We start from the raw sequence: 19,452 nt of genomic DNA on the forward strand, positions 1-19,452 counted from the left end.
CTGCTCTCAAATAGTTAGGAGATAACATGTTTGTATATGTGAGGAGGGGGTGAGAGTGACAAAAAGGCAAGTTGTTAAAAATAGTGTTTTTGAGTATGGTGATTTTAAGATATGTTTACAAATTCAATGATATACTTTGGAAGAGATGGGGTCTAATTCTCCCCTTCAGTGTGGGACTGGGCTGAGTGACTCTTTTCTGTCTAACAGGATATAGCAGAACTGACAGCACTGACTTCAGCGGGTAGGTCATAAAAGGCATGGCATCTTTCTGCTAGGTCTCTCTTTTTCATTCATTCTGGGCTCAAGTCTGGGGAAGCCAGCTGCCATTTATGACACTCAAGCAGCCTATAGCCAGGTCTAGGTGTCCAGGAACTGAAGCCTCCTACCAACAGCTAGATGAGTAGTCTTGGAAGCAGATCCTCCAGTACTGGTTAAACCTTTAGCTGACTGCAACCCCTGCCAACATCCTGACTCCAATTTCAGGAAATCCTGAGCTAGGATCACCTAGATTAGCCACTCTGAGTTCCTCGACTCTCAGAAGCTGTAAGATAAAAAGTACTTATTTTAAGCCACAAAGTTTTGGGGTAATTTATAATATAGCTGTAGATAGCTAATACACAGGGTAAAGGGAATGTGTTCTTTGTACTATTGTTGCAACTTTTTTTTTTAAAGTAGGCTCCACACTGGGCTCAAACTCAAGACCCTAAGATCAAGACCTGAACTGAAATCAAGAGTTGGGGCACCTAACCAGCTGAGCCACCCAGGCGCTCCTATTTTTGCAACTTTTATGCAAGTTTGAGATTATTTCAAAATAAAATATTAAAAAATAAGTTTGAATTTTCGGTTCCTTCTATTTCTATATAGAAGTACATTTGACTAGAAATGGAAAACAAAAGCAATTTACCTTGATGGATAGTTCAAGTTACATTTTCCCATCAACAAGTAAACTCATCATTTTATTATTATTATTTTTTTAAATAGGCTCCACATCCAAGGTGGGGCTTGAACTCAAGATCAGGTGTGGCATGCTCTACGGACTGAGCCAGCCAGACACCCCTCATCATCTGTTTAAAAATATTCTATTGCTGAAACATTTAATTGAGCCCCAACCTGAAGCTCCTTAAGAAAGTCATGACAAGATTTCATAACTAAATTCCCAGGAGCTTGTTTTGGATGGACGTAGAGGGCTGGTTAAAATCATTTATTGTGGAGGCGCCTGGGTGGCTCGGTCCTTTAAGCGTCTGCCTTCGGCTCAGGTCATGATCCTGGGGTCCTGGGATCGAGCCCCGCATCAGGCTCTCTGCTCAGCAGGAAGCCTGCTTCTCCCTCTCCCACTCCCCCTGCTTGTGATCCCTCTCTTGCTGTCTCTCTCTCTGTCAAAAATAAATAAAATCTTTAAAAAAAGATCATTTATTGTGTGGTTACTCTGACTTTTCATAGCCCCTCAGAATGATACTTCATCGAGCTATACCAATTTTACCATCCTAAAGAACTGATTATTATTCATTCAAAAAATATTTTTGAGTACCTGTAAGTGTTTGTCAGTGGTTTACTAGACACTGAGGATACATTCATACATGAAATCATATTTATGTACATGAAGCTTAATTATACTGGAGGACAAAGTTATGAAGCAAACACAAAAGGAAGATAATTGCAGACTGTGGCAAGTGCTGTTGGAAATAATGTAATAAAGAGAAATTTAACACATTGAATGTCCAGAATGTCCCAGGCTTTGTGCTAGAAGAGCTGCAATAGTAAACAAGAGAGATCAGTCCTGTTCTAACAGACCTGTTGTGTATGTATTTGTGGCTTTGTATATGTTTTGGGGTTGTGAAGATTCACAAACTACATTAAGTGGTTAGTATGTCAGTTAGGATTCTTTGGTTACAGTCAACAGAAACTAGCATTGGCCAGCATAAGCAAAAGGTAATGATTTTGAAAGATATTGGGAGTCCCCCGAAATAATGAGAAGGCCAAAAATCAGACTTGAAAACAAGTAAGAACCAAGGTGGAAAGTTCGTAAGAACACTTCATGAGGCACCTTGGAAAGTACAGGGATCACTTAGAGAGAAGAGCAAGTGGCTGAAGCTAAATATTCCTAAAGAAACTAAGATTGTATCACAGAATCCAAGCCTCAAAATTTATTAAAGAAACTGCACTTCACTATATTAACAGAAGAGGGCTTTCTTTAACTATAAAACTGAGTCACCCATATCCTTTCACCCCTCCCTTCCATAGAACCACCTTTTCTTGCTGATCCAGAAAAACCCAGAACATCAGGAACAGAAAAAGCTACCAAAAACCCATACAAGGCTACTGTTAAAACAGAAAGCCTTTCAATTAAAAGAAAGTACTACCCTCTAGAAAACAGGAAACAGAGGAACTACATACAACACTCCAATATGAATTAAATATCATTAAATATACAACCACAGATGTGAAAGGATGCAACATATATAAGGTTTAAAACCCAGTAGGAAGATGTGAGAGTTGATCAAACTCAGGCAATATACTGAAAAAATAAAATCATCTAAAAAATGTATACTATATTACAGGGTTCCTAAGACATAATGAAGGTAAGAAACATGGAGGAGAAGCATAAATCAGTTATGAGAACAAGAAAAGAAAGAAAAAGGATCAGAGAGAAGATGACGTGGAAAAATTATCTGGGCCTCCAGACAAAAGCCAACAATAAAATTAACATTTCCCAAGGGGAAAAGTATCAAGTGGTGCCAGAATGACAATAAAACCAAGCAACACAACAGTGGAGCAACATTCTCCAAAAAATTCAAGAAAGTTTGAGTCAAGGATTTTATATCTAGTCAAGCTGTACTTAAAGTATCTAGATTCTAGGGGCACCTGTGTGGCTCAGTCCATTAAGCATCTGCCTTCGACTCAGGTTGTTATCTCGGGGTCCTAGGATCAGGCTCCCTGCTTCACTCTCACTCTGCCCCAACCCCCAACTTGTGTTCCCTTTCTCCCTCTCTGTCAAAAAAAACCCCAAAAACTTTAAAAAAAAAGTGTCTAGATTCTAGAAGGAATTTTCAATATTGCCAGAACTTGAGGAACAGTGTGCTTAGAAGCTTTCCTTGTATACTTTACTGGAAGAGCCCTATCCAGCCATTAGTTGATTGGGAAGGATTCAGCTAAAGTACTAGTGGAGGGTATTAAGTATATTTAAAATATATTTAATTTATAACAAAATCAGGCACTACAGTGAGAAAATAGTGTGTAAATGTTATATATGCTCTAATCAAACAGAAGTAAGGGAACTAAAAAATATTAAGATTAGAGGAAGGAGTAGAATAAGTTCATTGGTTGTCACAAGGCAATTAGATGAGAATCAACATTTAAATATGACAAGCTAAATAGAAGCCTAGACAAGCAAAAACGGGGGCTCTAAGGGCATTACATAAAATGTTAACAGTATATATGTAACTACTAGAACATACAAAGCTTTCTAAACATAAGAAAATTTAAAAGCAGAGGACACACTCCAAAGGGAAAAGAAACAATAAATATAGCAATATACATGATTGTTTATTTTTCAAAAAGAAACACAGGAAATACAAACTAGAAGCTATTGAAAATACTACCTTTGGGGGTGGTTAAGAATGGGGTGGAAGGATAGCCATGACAGCTAAGACTTCTCTGAGTATACTTTTTATATAGCTTTAACTTTGAACCATGTAAATCCTTTACATATTCAAAAACAATAAAAATCTTTATGTAAATTTTAAAATTGAATACAAAAACAAACCTAGTTATGTAACATTACTAACATAGCCATGTAGAGAAAAGAGTGATTTCCATTAACTTTTGAACACTACTCTGATTATACACCCTTAGTGGGCTATTACTCTAAGGACAAAAAGAACAGCAAAGAAAACTTAAATTTTACTAAGTTTGCTTACCATTAGTAATATTGGTATTGTCTACTGAAAAATATACTACATAATAAAACATATAAACAAGTATATTGCTACTCAGAACAAGTATTTTCACTGTAAAAGAGAGGCAAATATAAAATTAAAAAAAAAAACACCTTGTAATGCTAAATGTTAAGTATCAGTTTAAATTCATGAACTTTTAAAAAATTTACTTCTTAGCTCTATCCACTGAAATGGTCTAAAAGCAAAAAAAGTCCAGATTCCATTCCCCCTAAAAAGAATAGGGCTACTTGGAGAAATAGTTGATATTCCAGGTTTGGGACAGGACAAGTACAGGTAGGCCTGGGACATCTTGTGACTGAAGCAAGGAAAAACTCACAGACTAATGTGGCCATGTCTAAAAGACACAGGAGTTGGCCTGCAGTGATTTCCACTGGCTGTTGGCTCACAACATCAAAAAGAACGGTGACTGTAATTGACGTTGATACATTGAATAATTTGAAGACCTAGTGATATTTGAAAAAAGAGGGGGCATTGGGAAAAGGGAAATGGTCTTATTTATTATTTTATTTATTTATTTATTTATTTATTTATTTATTTATTTATTTATTTATTTGGGGGGGCATTGGGAAAAGGGAAATGTCTTTTATTTTATTTATTTTTAAAGATTTTATTTATTTATTTGACAGAGAGACACAGTGAGAGAGGGAACACAAGCAGAGGGAGTGGGAGAGGGAGAAGCAGGCTTCCTGCTGAGCAGAGAGCCCAATACGGGGCTCAATCCCAGGACCCTGGGATCATGACCTGAGCCAAAGGCAGATGCTTAACGACTGAGCCACCCAGGCACCCCTGAAAATTTAAAAATTTTAAATCACCATTTTGCACCTCAGTGTAGTGTAATAAATGATTCAGCTAAGAATCATCAATTGATGCTAGTTATTGAAGGCTGTTAGGAAAAGAATATTCCCATGGTACCAAAACATTGCCTTAGAGATTACTAATTACTAAGCAGAAAAAAAAAAATGACCTTTACAATGGGAAGATCTCATAGTCAACACCTTGACCAAATGATTATCGTCTTCAATAGTAAGATAACCTAGAATTATGTGTCTTCAGTGTGGTAAAATATAAAATCTACAGGATTGGGGCGCCTGGGTGGCTCAGTCGTTAAGCGTCTGCCTTGGGCTCGGGTCATGATCCCAGGGCTGGGATCGAGTCCCACGTCGGGCTCCTTGCTGGGCAGGAAGCCTGCTTCTCCCTCTCCCACTCACCCTGCTTGTGTTCCCTCTCTCGCTGTGTCTCTCTCTGTCAAAAAATAAATTAAAAATCTTTAAAAAAAAAAAAAATCTACAGGATCACCTATGAAATATTCTTTACAAAAACATTTAAGCTGAAGCTAATCAAACCTACAGACTCCACTTCCAGTTCAATGGAAATACAAAGAATAAAGGGAACAAGTCAAAGGATACAGACAGATCAAGGATAGGAGCAAAGTGATTTAGAGTCTTTAAAAAGTCACATCATGGGGGGAAAAAAACCAAGGGGATGCAGGGAAGGATCTTCTAAACTAGTAAGACAATCAAATACAAAGTATGAACCTCAACTGCATCCTGGTTCAAAAACAAAAAAAAAATGTAAAGTCATTTTTAAGACAACTGGAAATATCTGAATATGAACTTAGATTATAACAATCAAGATAATTTAAATTTCCTTAAGTATGATAATGGTATTGAGTTAAATAGGAAAATGTCCTTATTTTTAGGATATGCATGCTGAAGTATTTAGGAATCAAGTGTCCTGATGAAGCTAGTATGGCAAAATGTGATGTTGTATTTAGGTGGAGAGTAAATGAGTACACCATTCTTTCAACTTTATGTACGTTTAAATTTTTTCAAAATGAAAAGCTGAAGAAATTTAAACTGAAAAAAGAGTCTTTAGCAATGATTACTTTGTGAATGCATGGAGATAACCCATGAAATTTTCAAACCTAATCTGGCAAAATCTGTCATAGCATGATTGAAGCCATTAAAATGACAATAATATTATAAAAATAAAATATTCAAAACAAAAACAAACCTGCCCTATAAAGTAAATGGAGACAAATAACATTAAGTAATGGAATTTTGGAGCATTATGCACATAATATCAAAGTGAACTTCAGAAATTCATCATAGCAATATTTTCAAAGTCATAAATTGAAACATGGACTCATCTCCTGTCATGACTTTCTGTAACTCTCTATCACCCAACAAATATAACTCTACTTTGGCTATAATATTTAGAAAACCTATTGAAGGAGCTTGCATATATTAGAAAAAGCCCTTAGTATCACAATTTTTAATTGCTGTATTTACTACCCATGCAGAATAGTACATAATAAAACTTTAGCCCAAAGGAGAAAATGTAAACCCTCAATTATTAGAAATCATGTTTTTTTACATGCAGTGTCTTTTAAGAGAACAAACACATAAAAACAAGCACATTCACAGATTTTGTTAAAAATACAGAAGTCTAATTTAGCAAATTTAAACCCCTTAAATACTTTACATTTCAAGCACATTTTAACAAGAGTGTATTTTCAGATGATTTCTCCCAAACACTATAACAATGTCCATTGTTCTTTTAAATCTTCAATGAGGTCTACTTAAAAAAGGATGAAAGTGTATTTCTCTGATAAACTATTTCCAAAGGAATATGTTATTTGTTTTAAAGAAGTTATTTTTATATATTAGAAATCCTAAACGAATAAATGTAAATGAACTCATAAATGAAAAATTGGTTAGATCCAATGGAGGGCTGATGCTTAACCCTAGCAAAGGATTACTGGAAATGTGGACCTACCAATTAACAGTGAAGCCCTACTGTCAGCTAAAGGAACAACCGGTATCAATCAGTTTTATTCTGTTAACTTTTTCTTATAATAGTGATGATTAATGGTAATTTAAAATTAGCTTAAAATTGACTTGGTGCTGAAGTGGCTGAACTGCCAGGAGGGGCCTGAGTGTGCCTGAAGGACCCAAGACTGTCTAAAGGCACAGGGAAAATGGTGGAAAATTCACCATCACCACTGCCAGAAAGACTGATTTATGGCTTGTTCTTTACTTAAGCTCTCATTTTGGCTTCATAGTATATATCTTGTGGGCTTTTATTCCTGAATCTTCACTAAATTCCTTAGGCTTAACCATTGGTCTCAAAAATATTGGGTGGTTGCATTGCCCACCTACCTTGTCATTACTATAGTAACTGGTTATGTACCCTTATTTGGAATAAACATGATGAGTACCTCTTCATTCAACTCCATCCATACAATCATAGATAACTATGCTAAAGATCAAGAGCAGAAGACATACTAAGAAAAGGCCATACCAGCATTAAGAGATACTCCTATTAGTGAAGTAAACCAAATGTTCTTTCTTACAGCCACAGAACTTCATGCTGAAAACTGAATTCTATATAGACTAAAACCAAGCATTTACTATGTTTTTGACGTTAATAATTTTGACCATTAACTATTTTGACTCTCTTATTTATACCCAGTATTGAAATGTCAGAAAAAGCAAGTTGAACTTCTTTTAAATTCCATTAATATATAAATGTTCTCAGGCGCCTGGGTGGCTCAGTTGGTTAAGCGACTGCCTTCGGCTCAGGTCATGATCCTGGAGTCCCTGGATCGAGTCCCACATCGGGCTCCCTGCTCGGCAGGGAGCCTGCTTCTCCCTCTGACCCTCCCCCCTCTCATGTGCTCTCTCTCTCTCATTCTCTCTGTCTCAAATAAATAAATAAAAAATCTTTAAAAATATATATATATATATAAATGTTCTCAAATATTAGTTATTAATGGGCAGAATAAATAAAATACTATATTACCATGTAACAGACTTTTAAAAAAATAAGTATCAGTTAAAGCAAGAAGTCCCTCCAGAGAGACATTCGTGTTGTAATTTTCAAATGGCAAAACATAAAATAAGAAAGAAAGAAATAAGCTCAAATTGTATATGAACATACAGTATAATTTATTGTTCTTAAAAAATAGTTCAGCATTTATAAAGTCATTTAACATCAGAACTGAAAACTAAATGAATACTATATGTGCTACTTAGCACTGCATCTGATTATAAACGTTTTTCTACCCTCAAGTCGTATGTTCAGAATCATTTGACAACACTTCTGAAATTAAAATCATAAAGTGTAAAAGTCATTGCTTGTGTCATCCTCATCAATTCAGAAGAATGTGTATAGACACAAATGGTCACTATGTAATAAGGAATTTGGCTTTACCCAAAGAAAGTTCTGGCCTACATCTTTAGGACCTCATACCTGATAATTTATGCTAACAAACTGACTCAGGATGAACCCCTGTAACTTGATGTCAGCCAGTTTTCCAGGGAGGGGCAGGGCTGGAGAGTTCAACCCTGTAGGCAAAGAATCAATTATGCCAAGTAATAAAGCTTCAATAAAAAGTTGGACACCAAAGCATGAGTGAGCTTTCCTGATTGGCAATATTGTGTGTATACTGTGGCCAGGAATAAATAACACTGTCCAGGACCCCAGAGGGAGTAGACAACTGGAAAGGACAACTGGAATATGAACCCCTCCTAGATTCTACCCTAGATGCCTCTCTTTCAGCTGGTTCAAATTTGCATTCTTTCTTGGTAATAAATGTGATTGTGAGCGTAATAGCTTTCAGTAAGTTCTGTCTTTCTAGTGAATTATTGAACCTGAAGGTAAATTTGGGAAACCCATGAACTTGTAGTCACCAAGACACTCTCTACTATAGTAGAATTTCATATCTTTGGCGTTTGAAGGCAAGTTATTTCCTCTTTGCTATTTTCTTTTCTGGAACATGTATGTAATAATCAATCCTGCTTTGAAGGAATTCAAAACTTTTAAGAACCGTAAGAAAGACCATTTACTAATGCTGGTCACTATCTGACTCTGTTGAATGGCAGTAATTATAAGATTTGAATTATGAGGTATATTTGCATAGCACTGAGATTCAAGGATTGTGATATACTTCCAACAAAAGAAGTAATCCAATTCTGAAAAGATGTAAAGATTTTCAGTTAATTCTTTTCCAAGAAGAAACCTAAGTATCCATTTTTAAAATGCTGATATTCTTAAATAAATTAAATGCTGATACTCTTTAGTGATCTTTTAAAACAAAGCACTTTGTACAACGTTATTTCACTAACAGAGGTGGAAATGAAATCCTTTATATTGCTTATCATTTGATCTCTATGCACTGAATTGATAGTCACAATAGAAGCAATTATATTCAACGATTTATGAAGAAAATATATACCAATTACTGTAATTACTTAACCTTGAGGCTAGCAAAGAGATAATTTATTTAAAACAAGAACAAAAAAATTAGGCTATTACCACACAGATAGAGAGGTTCTAACTAGTTTAAGTAAAACCCAGTCTTCCATGCTAGAGCATAGGCTAGAAATAAGGAAGGAAGATCACACATGATAAAGGTAACTAGAGAGAAATGGAAAGGATAGGAGTCATTTCTGATATATGGTAAGGAGTCTAAATCAGTTAAGTCAAACACAGGTGAAAAGGGAAACAAGGAAATATAGGAAGAAATTTATATGGTTAATTATGGAAATCTTTTTCATTAATCTACTGAATAGATAATAACTGGAGACCAAAAAATGACAAAGAGAAATTGATCCATTAAAAAGCCATTTAACAAAAGATGAATTTATACATTCCTCTAAATTATGTCCATAAAAAATTTAAATATACAAATCACATTCCCAAACTCAAAGGAATCTTTCTAAACAAATGAAATACATAGACATATAAACAAATTCAGAATTCAAATCATTAAAAAAATATTTTAAAAATCACAGTAAATTATATCTCATAATAAGAAATAAAACAACCAAATGACAGCTATATACACATTTGTTAAAGTTTCAAAAGCTCAATGATGGAGCAATGGTGCATAATTTATTTAAATACGTACTGTTTACTAATGTTTATATAATATACCTATTTTAATATTCTGTTAGATAATGGATTTAAAGAGCAAATGTTGAAACATCCAAAAAATTGAATTATAGTTATTCATAAAACGTCAATTTCCCCATGTGTCCAAAGTAGTGAATTACAGTAATATCCTCCAGAAAAGTCAGGTATTTGGTAAAGCAAGGCACATAGGACCAGATTTTGATAAAGGTGCTTTTTCTTTGGTCCTGTAATTACTTTAAATATGCTACATATCTGGGAGATTCGTAAGATGACTTTCAATATAGCATAAATAATTTATAAACCTTTTCTTATGTAAAGCATACATCCACATGTAATTAAATATTATAACAATGAAAGTGTAAATAAAATAAGTGATGCTAAACCCTATTTTTGAAAACAAAACTCAGTTGAATGACTATACAATGACATTTTAAAAGTCCAATAATTTGATATGTAGGAAAAGTGTATCAATTCTTAAGAATAATCAATATTACACTAAGTCTACTGGACACAAAGTCAATTAGTTTCTTTTCTGTCTCCTTAGAATCTAGTTTTAATATCAAACTACCTTTCCTTCTATGAAATTGTGACATTCAATATAAATTGATGTAAACATTTAAGTTTTGCATCTCTAAACTACAGTTTCCACCATAAAAGTAGCCTACAACTTCCCTAAAAACACTTACTAAAGAACTGGTGATATTACTGTGTTGAAACATCTACATATTGAATTTCAAACTTTTCTTCCCAAATACCATATTCTTATTTTTTAATATAACTATCAACTGGCACTTTTCTCCCATGAATTAGCGCATTTTTATAATGAACAAAGTAGTTGAGAGATAACAAGTAAACTTTAAAAAGTAAGAATTTAAATAATCAAGGAGTCATTATATAAGATTGATACAATAAGGCTTTTGGAGGTCATCAAAACACACACCACACCGACATATGAAAATGGCATTATCTGTATAAATGACATGATCTAGGATACAGGCCCCCCTTCTCAAATACGATTCTTTCTCTATGAATTAAAAATTATAAGCTACACAACCCAATCTCTAATAACATCTTTAAGCCTACTAGAAAAGCAAAATATAAAGTAAGCTTGTCTAATAAAAGTTTGGTTTGAAAATATGCTTTAGACTCCTTCATCCTTTCTCACAACTCTTGATTATATTTTTATAAACTTTATTGAGAATCTTAAAATTGTGTTATTTTGGACACTGGAAAATATATTATGGTAACTAACATGTCTGATATCCAATATTTGCTTTCATCATTTTTTGAAGGGACACTCAGCCCGAATTAACAATTAGTTGTAAATGTACACTGATTTAATATATACGAGTACCTAACTAGTACTTCCATGTGAGCTGAACATAAATCTTGAATTCTTTGCATTTGCAGGCCTTAGATTTCACTCAGCAGTAGATAATAAGATGTCTGAATGCTGTTACAATCTAAAAACACCATGCTCAGAATGTGGTAAAGTTATTAAACAAATACTCTAAAAGATGGTCACTGAAAATCATAGGTCAGGCTTCCAGAAAGTTTAGTTAGTTCCAATTTGGAATCACCAGCAAACTGATTTAAGATATTTTGTAATTTTAATCACTTTTAAACTCAGAATGGAACAGATTAGGCCTGTGTCCTGTAGAGACGTGGTTTGCATAAGCAAAGTAACACAGCCAGTCCTAATAAGCCGAAAGTAACCAAAAGTTTGTAACACAGAATTTTTGAGCCAAATTCTATTTAACAAAATCCATTATAACTCTTTAAAAATATTTATTTTTTTTAGTTTTTATACTATTAGAATGGGAGACTTTTAAAAATATATAAAGCATGAATGAAAAAATAAAGTAAAATACTTCTTATCCATAATAGGTAATTCTATCTATAGTCAATAATTAAATTAAATCCATACTCCAATTTTAGAAAGTATTCTTGCCCAACAATTCACTTTACCATTTTTGCTATATTTTCTGTCCCCCTTGAGCCAACTTATTAAATAACTCATGTAATTTACAACCTCAGCTCCAGTGCTAATCGAAATGGAAAAGAAACCACTATCTTAAATCTAAGTGGTGGCTCCTTCCCAGCAGCTTTTACAGGGCCACAGAAAGGGAGCTCAGAATTCGCTACCTCTCCCAGACATGTGACCAGAGTATTCCTGGGATGGTGGGTTTATGAGAGGCCAAAAAGTTCTGAGCAGCCTTGAGTTTATAGCTATAGTGCCATTTAAAATAATATAATATCATGGCAATCTGGAATGCCTCTAAGAAAGGTCATTTTGGCCTCAATTCGTTGACATCTATACTATTATTATTTTGGTTGTTGTTTTTAACAGTTGTAGATTAAATGAAGTTTTTACAGATCAATGACCAAAATGTTCATTTAAAAACATTTTAGTTGCATACAGAATATGCTTTGATAGTTCAAAATTCTCCAAGTGGAGATATTAGACAATAATAATTATTTTAAATTATTAAATGAGTATTTAATCCTTTTAAATTCATTTTGAAATTTTAATGGAAATTCCCACATACAGAAGTTTAATTTAAAGAAATATTAAGGATTTATCTGATTTACAGAAAAGAAATACAATTAGAAGATTAAGGACAAAACTCCATTAGTGCAACAGTCTCTGGCTACTATCTAGCCCAGGAGCAACTGGATTGCTTTCAGCAGTTTCAAAGCACTGAAAGATCTTAAAATGTAGAGGGAGAAATAGATGTGTGTATTTCCCTACACTAAATTTAAATATGAATTTTATTCTCTCACAAATTAGACCCAGGACATAACTTTATCAATTTTTATGTAGTTGAACAAATGACATTTAGCAATCCTTTCTTTAGTTATCTTTTTTATAAATATAAAAATCTCAGATACATGAAAATGTTTTTCAAATCATACTTCTATTTCTTCACAGCTTTATAGGCAATTATAATTATAATTTTCAAACTTTGAATATTCCATGTGATTTGATATTTCTGTACAGAAAAAGATAAAAAACATTTAATAAGATTAAATAGATAATTTGCAAAAATTGGTGTCTGACATTTGTTGTGTGCTCTTGCAAAGAGTGCATAGGACATTTCTGCAGCAATCAAAAGGTCAAATCTTTTTAAACCCAGATTTCAAGTTTTCTCCAATAATTAATCTAATCCCTGGAAATACTTCCAAGCTTTGATTTCTAGATGTAATTGGTATTTTGTTAACATATACACATATTTTTTATCCTTAAACTTTTATATTTTCAAACCATTTGAACAATATGATGAGATTCAGCATGATGATATCTTCTTTGAATCTGTAGAAGTCCTCTATGCAAGATTAATGTTGAGATTCCTAGTGCACCATCGTGAAAAACAAGTTAAAGATAGTATACGACTATGCTTTAGTAGGATTGCCTGTAGGTTTGGGATCATAACCATATAGGAAAGTAGCTGTTATTACAAGGATGGCTCCAAGGAAAAAGACACTAAATAGATGAAGAAAAAATGAAAAAGAGACAATCAGATTAAAAGCAAAACAACTTCTATTTCTTCTCTTATAAAAACAATTATAACTTGGGAAAAAATGTTCCAGTAATATGGCTAACAAATACTACATTCTAGGTATTCAAGCCAAGTGTTTTACATGCATCTCATTTCGTTCTTATAACCACCATATGAAGAAATACTAGTATTATCCTCATTTTTTTATATACGAGGAAACTGAGGGCTAGAGAGTTTAAGTAACTTGCTTAAAGTCCCACAACTTTAAGTGGAAGACAAGATTCAAATCTAGGTATGTTTGACTCTAGAGCCCGTACTTTCATCCACTGCACTGTATTGTCTCCCAAAGCAAAGATGTTTTAAATGTATTTCCCCTTAATACGTCTTTTGCCTGCAATACACTGAATAATAAAAGATCTCAACTTAAGGGGCGCCTGGGTAGCTAAGTCGTTAAGTGTCTACCTTTGGCTCAGGTCATGATTCTAGGGTCCTGGGATCGAGCCCCGCGTCAGGCTCCCTGCTTGGCAGGAAGCCTGCTTCTCCCTCTCGCACTCCCCCTGCTTGTGTTCCCTCTCTCACTTTGTCTCTCTCTGTCAAATAAATAAAATCTTAAAAAAAAAAATCTCAACTTTAAATATTTGAAAATATAAATGGAAAATGGCATTCTTTTGAGACCAAAGTAAAGTTTAGTTTTTTGTTTGTTTTTTTAGTGAAAGTTCAGTTTAAAATCCAAGGTAGTAATAAGCAAAACTCGGGACCAATTTCATAGGATGCTTTACAAAATGAAATTTGATTAAATGCAGGTAGACTTGGTTTAGTCTTTATTTTTTCTATCCAGAGATATAATATACCTTATTATAAACTGGAAACGAATTTAAACTGGTACTGGAACTTAAAGCGGAGATAAAGTGAATACCAATCTTAACTTTTAAGACGTATATTCTTCAAAGTACTATTACAGGGACATGAGTTAGTCTTGGTTTTAAAGTTTCTATTAACAGTTCAAAGTCACTCCCATGAGCTTTACAACAATAAACATTTGTTCTATAAAGGAAAAAGATCACAACCCTTACTATGACATAAAGGGCCCTTCCTAATGTGGTCCCTCTGACCTCATCTCCCATATTCCACCCACCTGATCTATAATTCAGCCACTCCATTCAGTGAACACAGTGTGCCTTTCAGGACAGTGTCCTTGTGGATGCTACTCCCTCTGCTTGCAATGTCCTTTCTCCCAAGAAAACTGATTATTCATAATTCAGGTCTAATGTCTCCAAGACTCATTCCCCTAGGCAGAGGTACTCCATGATAACTGATAACATTTATTAAACCATATTAAATGACGCATTATTGACACGTCTGCACCCCTGCTTAACCATGTGCTCCTCATTCATCATTATACCCCAAGTGCCTAGGATATAGAGGGAGCTCAATTAATTATCTGCTGTGATAAATATCTAGTGTTGGTTTGATGTAAATGGGCAACTTTTCAAAAGCCTTGGATGCAGGTACACATGTAAGTTTATGATAACATAAAACTTCCTACAATACCTCTTGAAGAAAATTACCACCATAGGAATATTTCATAATTATTTAGGGATAAGCTTCTGACTGAAAACTTTCTTTGTCAGGCATTCTGACCTTTGCCTAGCTTTCCGGACCTCTGGAATTACATAGAATCACGAGCTCAAATGAAAAGTTGTCTGATCCAATTTTCTACCCACTGCAGGAATCCATTCTATGAAATTTCTTTCTTTCTTTCTTTCTTTTTTTATTAAGATTTTACTTATTTATTTGATGGAGAGAGACACAACAAGAGAGGGAACACAAGCAGAGGGAGTGGGAGAGGGAGAAGCAGGCTTCCCGCTGAGCAGGGATCCCAATGCAGGGCTTGATCCCAGGACCCTGGGATCATGACCTCAGCCGAAGGCAGACACTTACTGACTGAGCCACCCAGGCACCCCAATTCTATGAAATTTCTAACAGGATCTACTAGAATACCTAATAATGTCAGGAAACCGCTACTTGTCAAGACAGCTATTTTTAGATGGTTCTGAGAGAAAAAATTTTGTTGGGAAAAAACTATCAGAATACAATGACTGTTTCAAGGATTTGAGCACCTGATTTCCAACTGAATTGTATATATACTTCACTGATGCACTGGTCATAAAATTCTCATTTATTCACATGTCTACCTCTCTAATCACTGTGACCTCCTTGAGGAGAGGAAATCCTATCTCATTCATACATTCCTGTTTGTCCAGGATCTGGTAGAGTGAAAGGAAGACACATAGTAAATTTTTGATAGAAGAATAAACAAGCCTAAATATAAGGATGGTTAATACTAATAAGCAAAATAATCAACACAAGAAAAATAAGTTAGGAAAGGGAATAGTGGTGATATGATACCAATAGAGATGTTTAGCAGTCAGCTGAAAATAGGGATCTAGAGTGGAAGTGAAGTTGGGACTTATCTTCTCAGAAAAGACAAACAAGACATGGCAGTGGTCCCGCATCGGGCTCCCTGCTCCACGGGGAGCCTGCTTCTCCCTCTGCTTCTGCCTCTCTCTCTCTCTATCTCTCATGAATAAATAAAATCTTTAAAAAAAAAAAAAAAGACATGGCAGTGAATGAGATGAATGAAAGAGTAAGGATTGATAGGGTACTCAAGGAGCAGTCAGAAAGGCAAGTACAGGGGAACCACTTCTGAGAAAACAACAAACAAAATAAAACTAAAAACAGTTTTAGGAAGTGAAATGGGGATAACAAAGGAAAACACATTAATACATTTGGAAGAGAGGTCATTGGATTTATTGCTTAAGAGATGTTCTTCACAAAAATAAGAATACATAAAGATAGAGGGTCTAGTTATACTGTAAGAAAAATAATCCATCTCCTTCATCTGACTCAGTGTCAAAACATTCATTCATTCATTCAATAATAACAGAATCATTGTCTTTTCTCTTTTTATCTTCATCCCAACATACCTTCCATAGTCCCTCAGAAACATGGATTTACATGCAGGTATATATCTTATTGACAAACTACTTCTCTTTTGTCCCTCTACTGATTTACTTTTTCATTTACTTGTTCATTGTTTATTCCCTGCATGATTCAAAGATTTAAAGTTAACACCCTGAGTCAGCCTTATATGAGATGGTTTTTTTTTTAAAGGTATGCCTTTTTCAATATACCCTAAAAATCTACAGTTCCAAAATATCTAAAATAATTTAAAGTTCCAAACATACTCAAATAATACATCAGCACATAATTTCCCCATTTAATGAACAGAGGCTAAAGCATCATTAAGATATAGATCCTAGTTGTTACGCTAGTCTCACTAGCTAAGTAATTCATTCCCATACCAAACTAGAAAAGGAAATACTTTAAAATTCATGCCCCAGAGAAATTATACATTTCAACATGCCTGCCCCAGACCTATTATCCAGGTTGCTAGAAGAATGAAACCATAAATGTTCAATATAGAAATATAAAGAGCATATTATGTTTTTCTGCTGCCACATTCCATCCATAATCTTATCTCATTCTCAATAACACAAATGAATTTTACTAGCTGTATTAAAATTTTAAGATCTTGAACATTCATTCAAACACACAGAGTACCTATTACAGGCCAAGCTCTGGCCTTGCTGACTTATAAAATGGTAATAAATCTGAAGAAAGGAGGAAAGACTGTTAGAATGGAGGGGGGGGTGCTCTTTTATTTAGGGAGGTCTCCTGATAAAGTAAATTTGAGCCAAGACCTGAGGATGTGAGGGAGTTTGTCATGTGGAATATATAAGGGATGAGTATTTCAAGATGACTGAAGGGCAAGTCAAAGCCTATGGCAAAGAGGTTATTGTAGATTTAAAAAAAGAGAAAAAAATGAAGGAAGGAAGGAAGGAGAGGAAGGAAAGAAGGAGTGAACAAGAGGAAAGTAGTATCAGATGAGGACAGAAAGGTAGCTGAGGGCCTATCAAACAGGCCATTAATAAGGACAACTTTTAGGTGACATGGAAAGCAAAAGGTTTCTGAGCAGAGTGGTGATACCTAATTTACACTGAAAATAGTCAGTCTGTTTGCTGAATGGAGAACATTACAGGGGTACAGAGCAAGAGAAGAAGCAAGGAGATATACCAAGAGACTATTTCCTTAATGATAAATGAGTATGCCTTGTACCAGGGTGGTAGCAATGGAAGTTGTAACAAATGGTTGACTCTGGAAATATTAAAAAGGAAGAGGCGACAGGCTTTATTTCTACATTAGAATGATGTGTGAGAGAAGGGTAAAGAGAAGTTGATGACCTTACTTCTTACTTCACTCAAAAGATAAAGAACTTCCATATATTTTAACTTTCTAAGTCTGTCTACATCCGTATCTATAGACCTTCTCTTAGGTTACTGTGGATAAACTGTTCTGTTTAAGTCAAGGAGAATTTTGGCCTAAGCAACTGGAAGAATGGAGGTGCTGCCATTTACTAAATCGGGAAACTCTTATAAGGATAGGGAATGAATTATGTAGTAGACAGTCAAGTGAAAATATCAAATAGGAATTAAATATACAAGCCTGGAATTCAAATTAAAATGTGAAAGTTGAAAGAAAGAGAGAGAGAGAGAGAAAGAAAGAAAGAAAGAGAGAGAGAGAGAAAGAAAGAAAGAAAGAAAGAAAGAAAGAAAGAAAGAAAGAAAGAAAGAGAAAGAAAGGAAGGGAAGGTTATCAGCATATAGATGGTATTTAAAGCCTTGAGAATACAGATCACCCAAGGGAGTGAGTGTAAATAAGAGGTTCAAGGACAGATCCTTCGGAGACTCCAAAGTTTAGAGGTTTAGAAGATGAGGAGGGGAGTGAAGTTAGAGGAAAACCAAGACTAGTAACCCGGAATCCATTAAAGTATAATCTCATTACTCTGGGATCATAAATTAATAATTACAAAAAAGTAATAGGACCTTCAATACTAGCTGTAATGGGTATTAATCACACTTCATTCTTCCTGACTCTGTCTCCTCCCTTGGCATCCATGACACCGCATATCCAGGGTCTCCTGCCTCACCCATCATTCCTTTTGCAATTCTCTTCCCAACCACTCTTCTTCCTGCCACCACCTAAACGAGTTTTCTCATGCATCACATTCTCTACATAAACTATCCTCTTTAAGAATGTCATCTACTCTCCTGGCTTTACCTGTATCAATTCCACAGGTAAAAATGCCATTATATGACTTATTTTATGACTTTATATGACTTATGAACTTTTTTATATGACATTTTACTTTGGGAAAAAAAGTTTGGAAAAAATTTTCCAATCTACTGGGAAAATTCTGGCTAGTCAAATTTGTATAAAAAACTTTCTAGTGGAAGATTTTCTTTTATGCATTTAGTTTGAAATCTGTTTTAGAAGACAGTTAAATGATAGGAAACAGACTGAGGGCTGCTGGAGGGGAGGGGGTAGAGGGATGGGGTAATGGACATTAAGGAGGGCATGTGATGTAATGAGCACTGGGTATTATATAAAACTGATGAATCATAGGCCTGTACCTCTGAAATCAATAATACATTATATGTTAATTAACTGAATTTAAATTTAAAAATGTTAAAAAAAAAAAAGATAAAAACAGAGGGAGGTGAACCATAGTCTCTTAACCCTAGGAAACAAACTGAGGGTTGCTGGAGGGGATATGGGTAGGGGATGGGGTAACTGGGTCTCGGGCATTAAGGAGGGTACGTGATTGAATGAGCACTGGGTATTATAGGCAACTGATGAATCACTAAATTCTCCCCCTGGGGGCGCCTGGGTGGCTCAGCCGTTAAGCGTCTGCCTTCGGCTCAGGTTGTGATCCCAGGGTCCTGGAATCGAGCCCCGCATCAGGCTCCCTGCTCCGTGGGAAGCCTGCTTCTCCCTCTCCCTCTCCCACTCCCCCTGCTTGTGTTCCCTCTCTGGCTGTCTCTCTCTCTGTCAAATGAATAAGTAAAATCTTTAAAAAAAAAAAAAAATTCTCCCCCTGAAACTAATAATACATTATATATTAACTAAATTGAATTTAAATAATTTTTTAAAAATAAAAAAAGACCACTAAATGG

At 34.8% G+C, this 19,452-nt stretch overlaps 1 protein-coding gene and 1 pseudogene across 3 annotated transcripts in view; one reads left to right on the forward strand and one right to left on the reverse strand.

The window, feature by feature from the left end:
• Positions 1 to 19,452, reverse strand: part of SLC35A3 (solute carrier family 35 member A3) — a 64,350-nt gene that overhangs the window by 355 nt on the left and 44,543 nt on the right. For 2 of the 3 annotated variants that reach the window (XM_045897112.3, XM_045897110.3), the window contains exon 8: positions 9,572 to 13,359. The exons of the other annotated variant lie outside the window; for it this stretch is intronic. In XM_045897112.3, coding sequence (XP_045753068.1) covers positions 13,269 to 13,359 — 91 coding nt within the window. In that variant the 3' untranslated portion in view covers positions 9,572 to 13,268. Of the gene's footprint in view, positions 1 to 9,571; positions 13,360 to 19,452 lie in introns of those variants that run through there. 3 annotated transcript variants of the gene reach the window in all.
• Positions 6,937 to 7,339, forward strand: LOC123859345 (phosphatidylinositol N-acetylglucosaminyltransferase subunit P-like; annotated as a pseudogene).

The sequence above is a fragment of the Mirounga angustirostris genome, unplaced genomic scaffold, assembly GCF_029215605.1.
Source record: "Mirounga angustirostris isolate CCGP_5_RB_7025 unplaced genomic scaffold, mMirAng1.0.hap1 SCAF_4, whole genome shotgun sequence".
In the NCBI taxonomy this organism is placed as follows: domain Eukaryota; kingdom Metazoa; phylum Chordata; class Mammalia; order Carnivora; family Phocidae; genus Mirounga; species Mirounga angustirostris.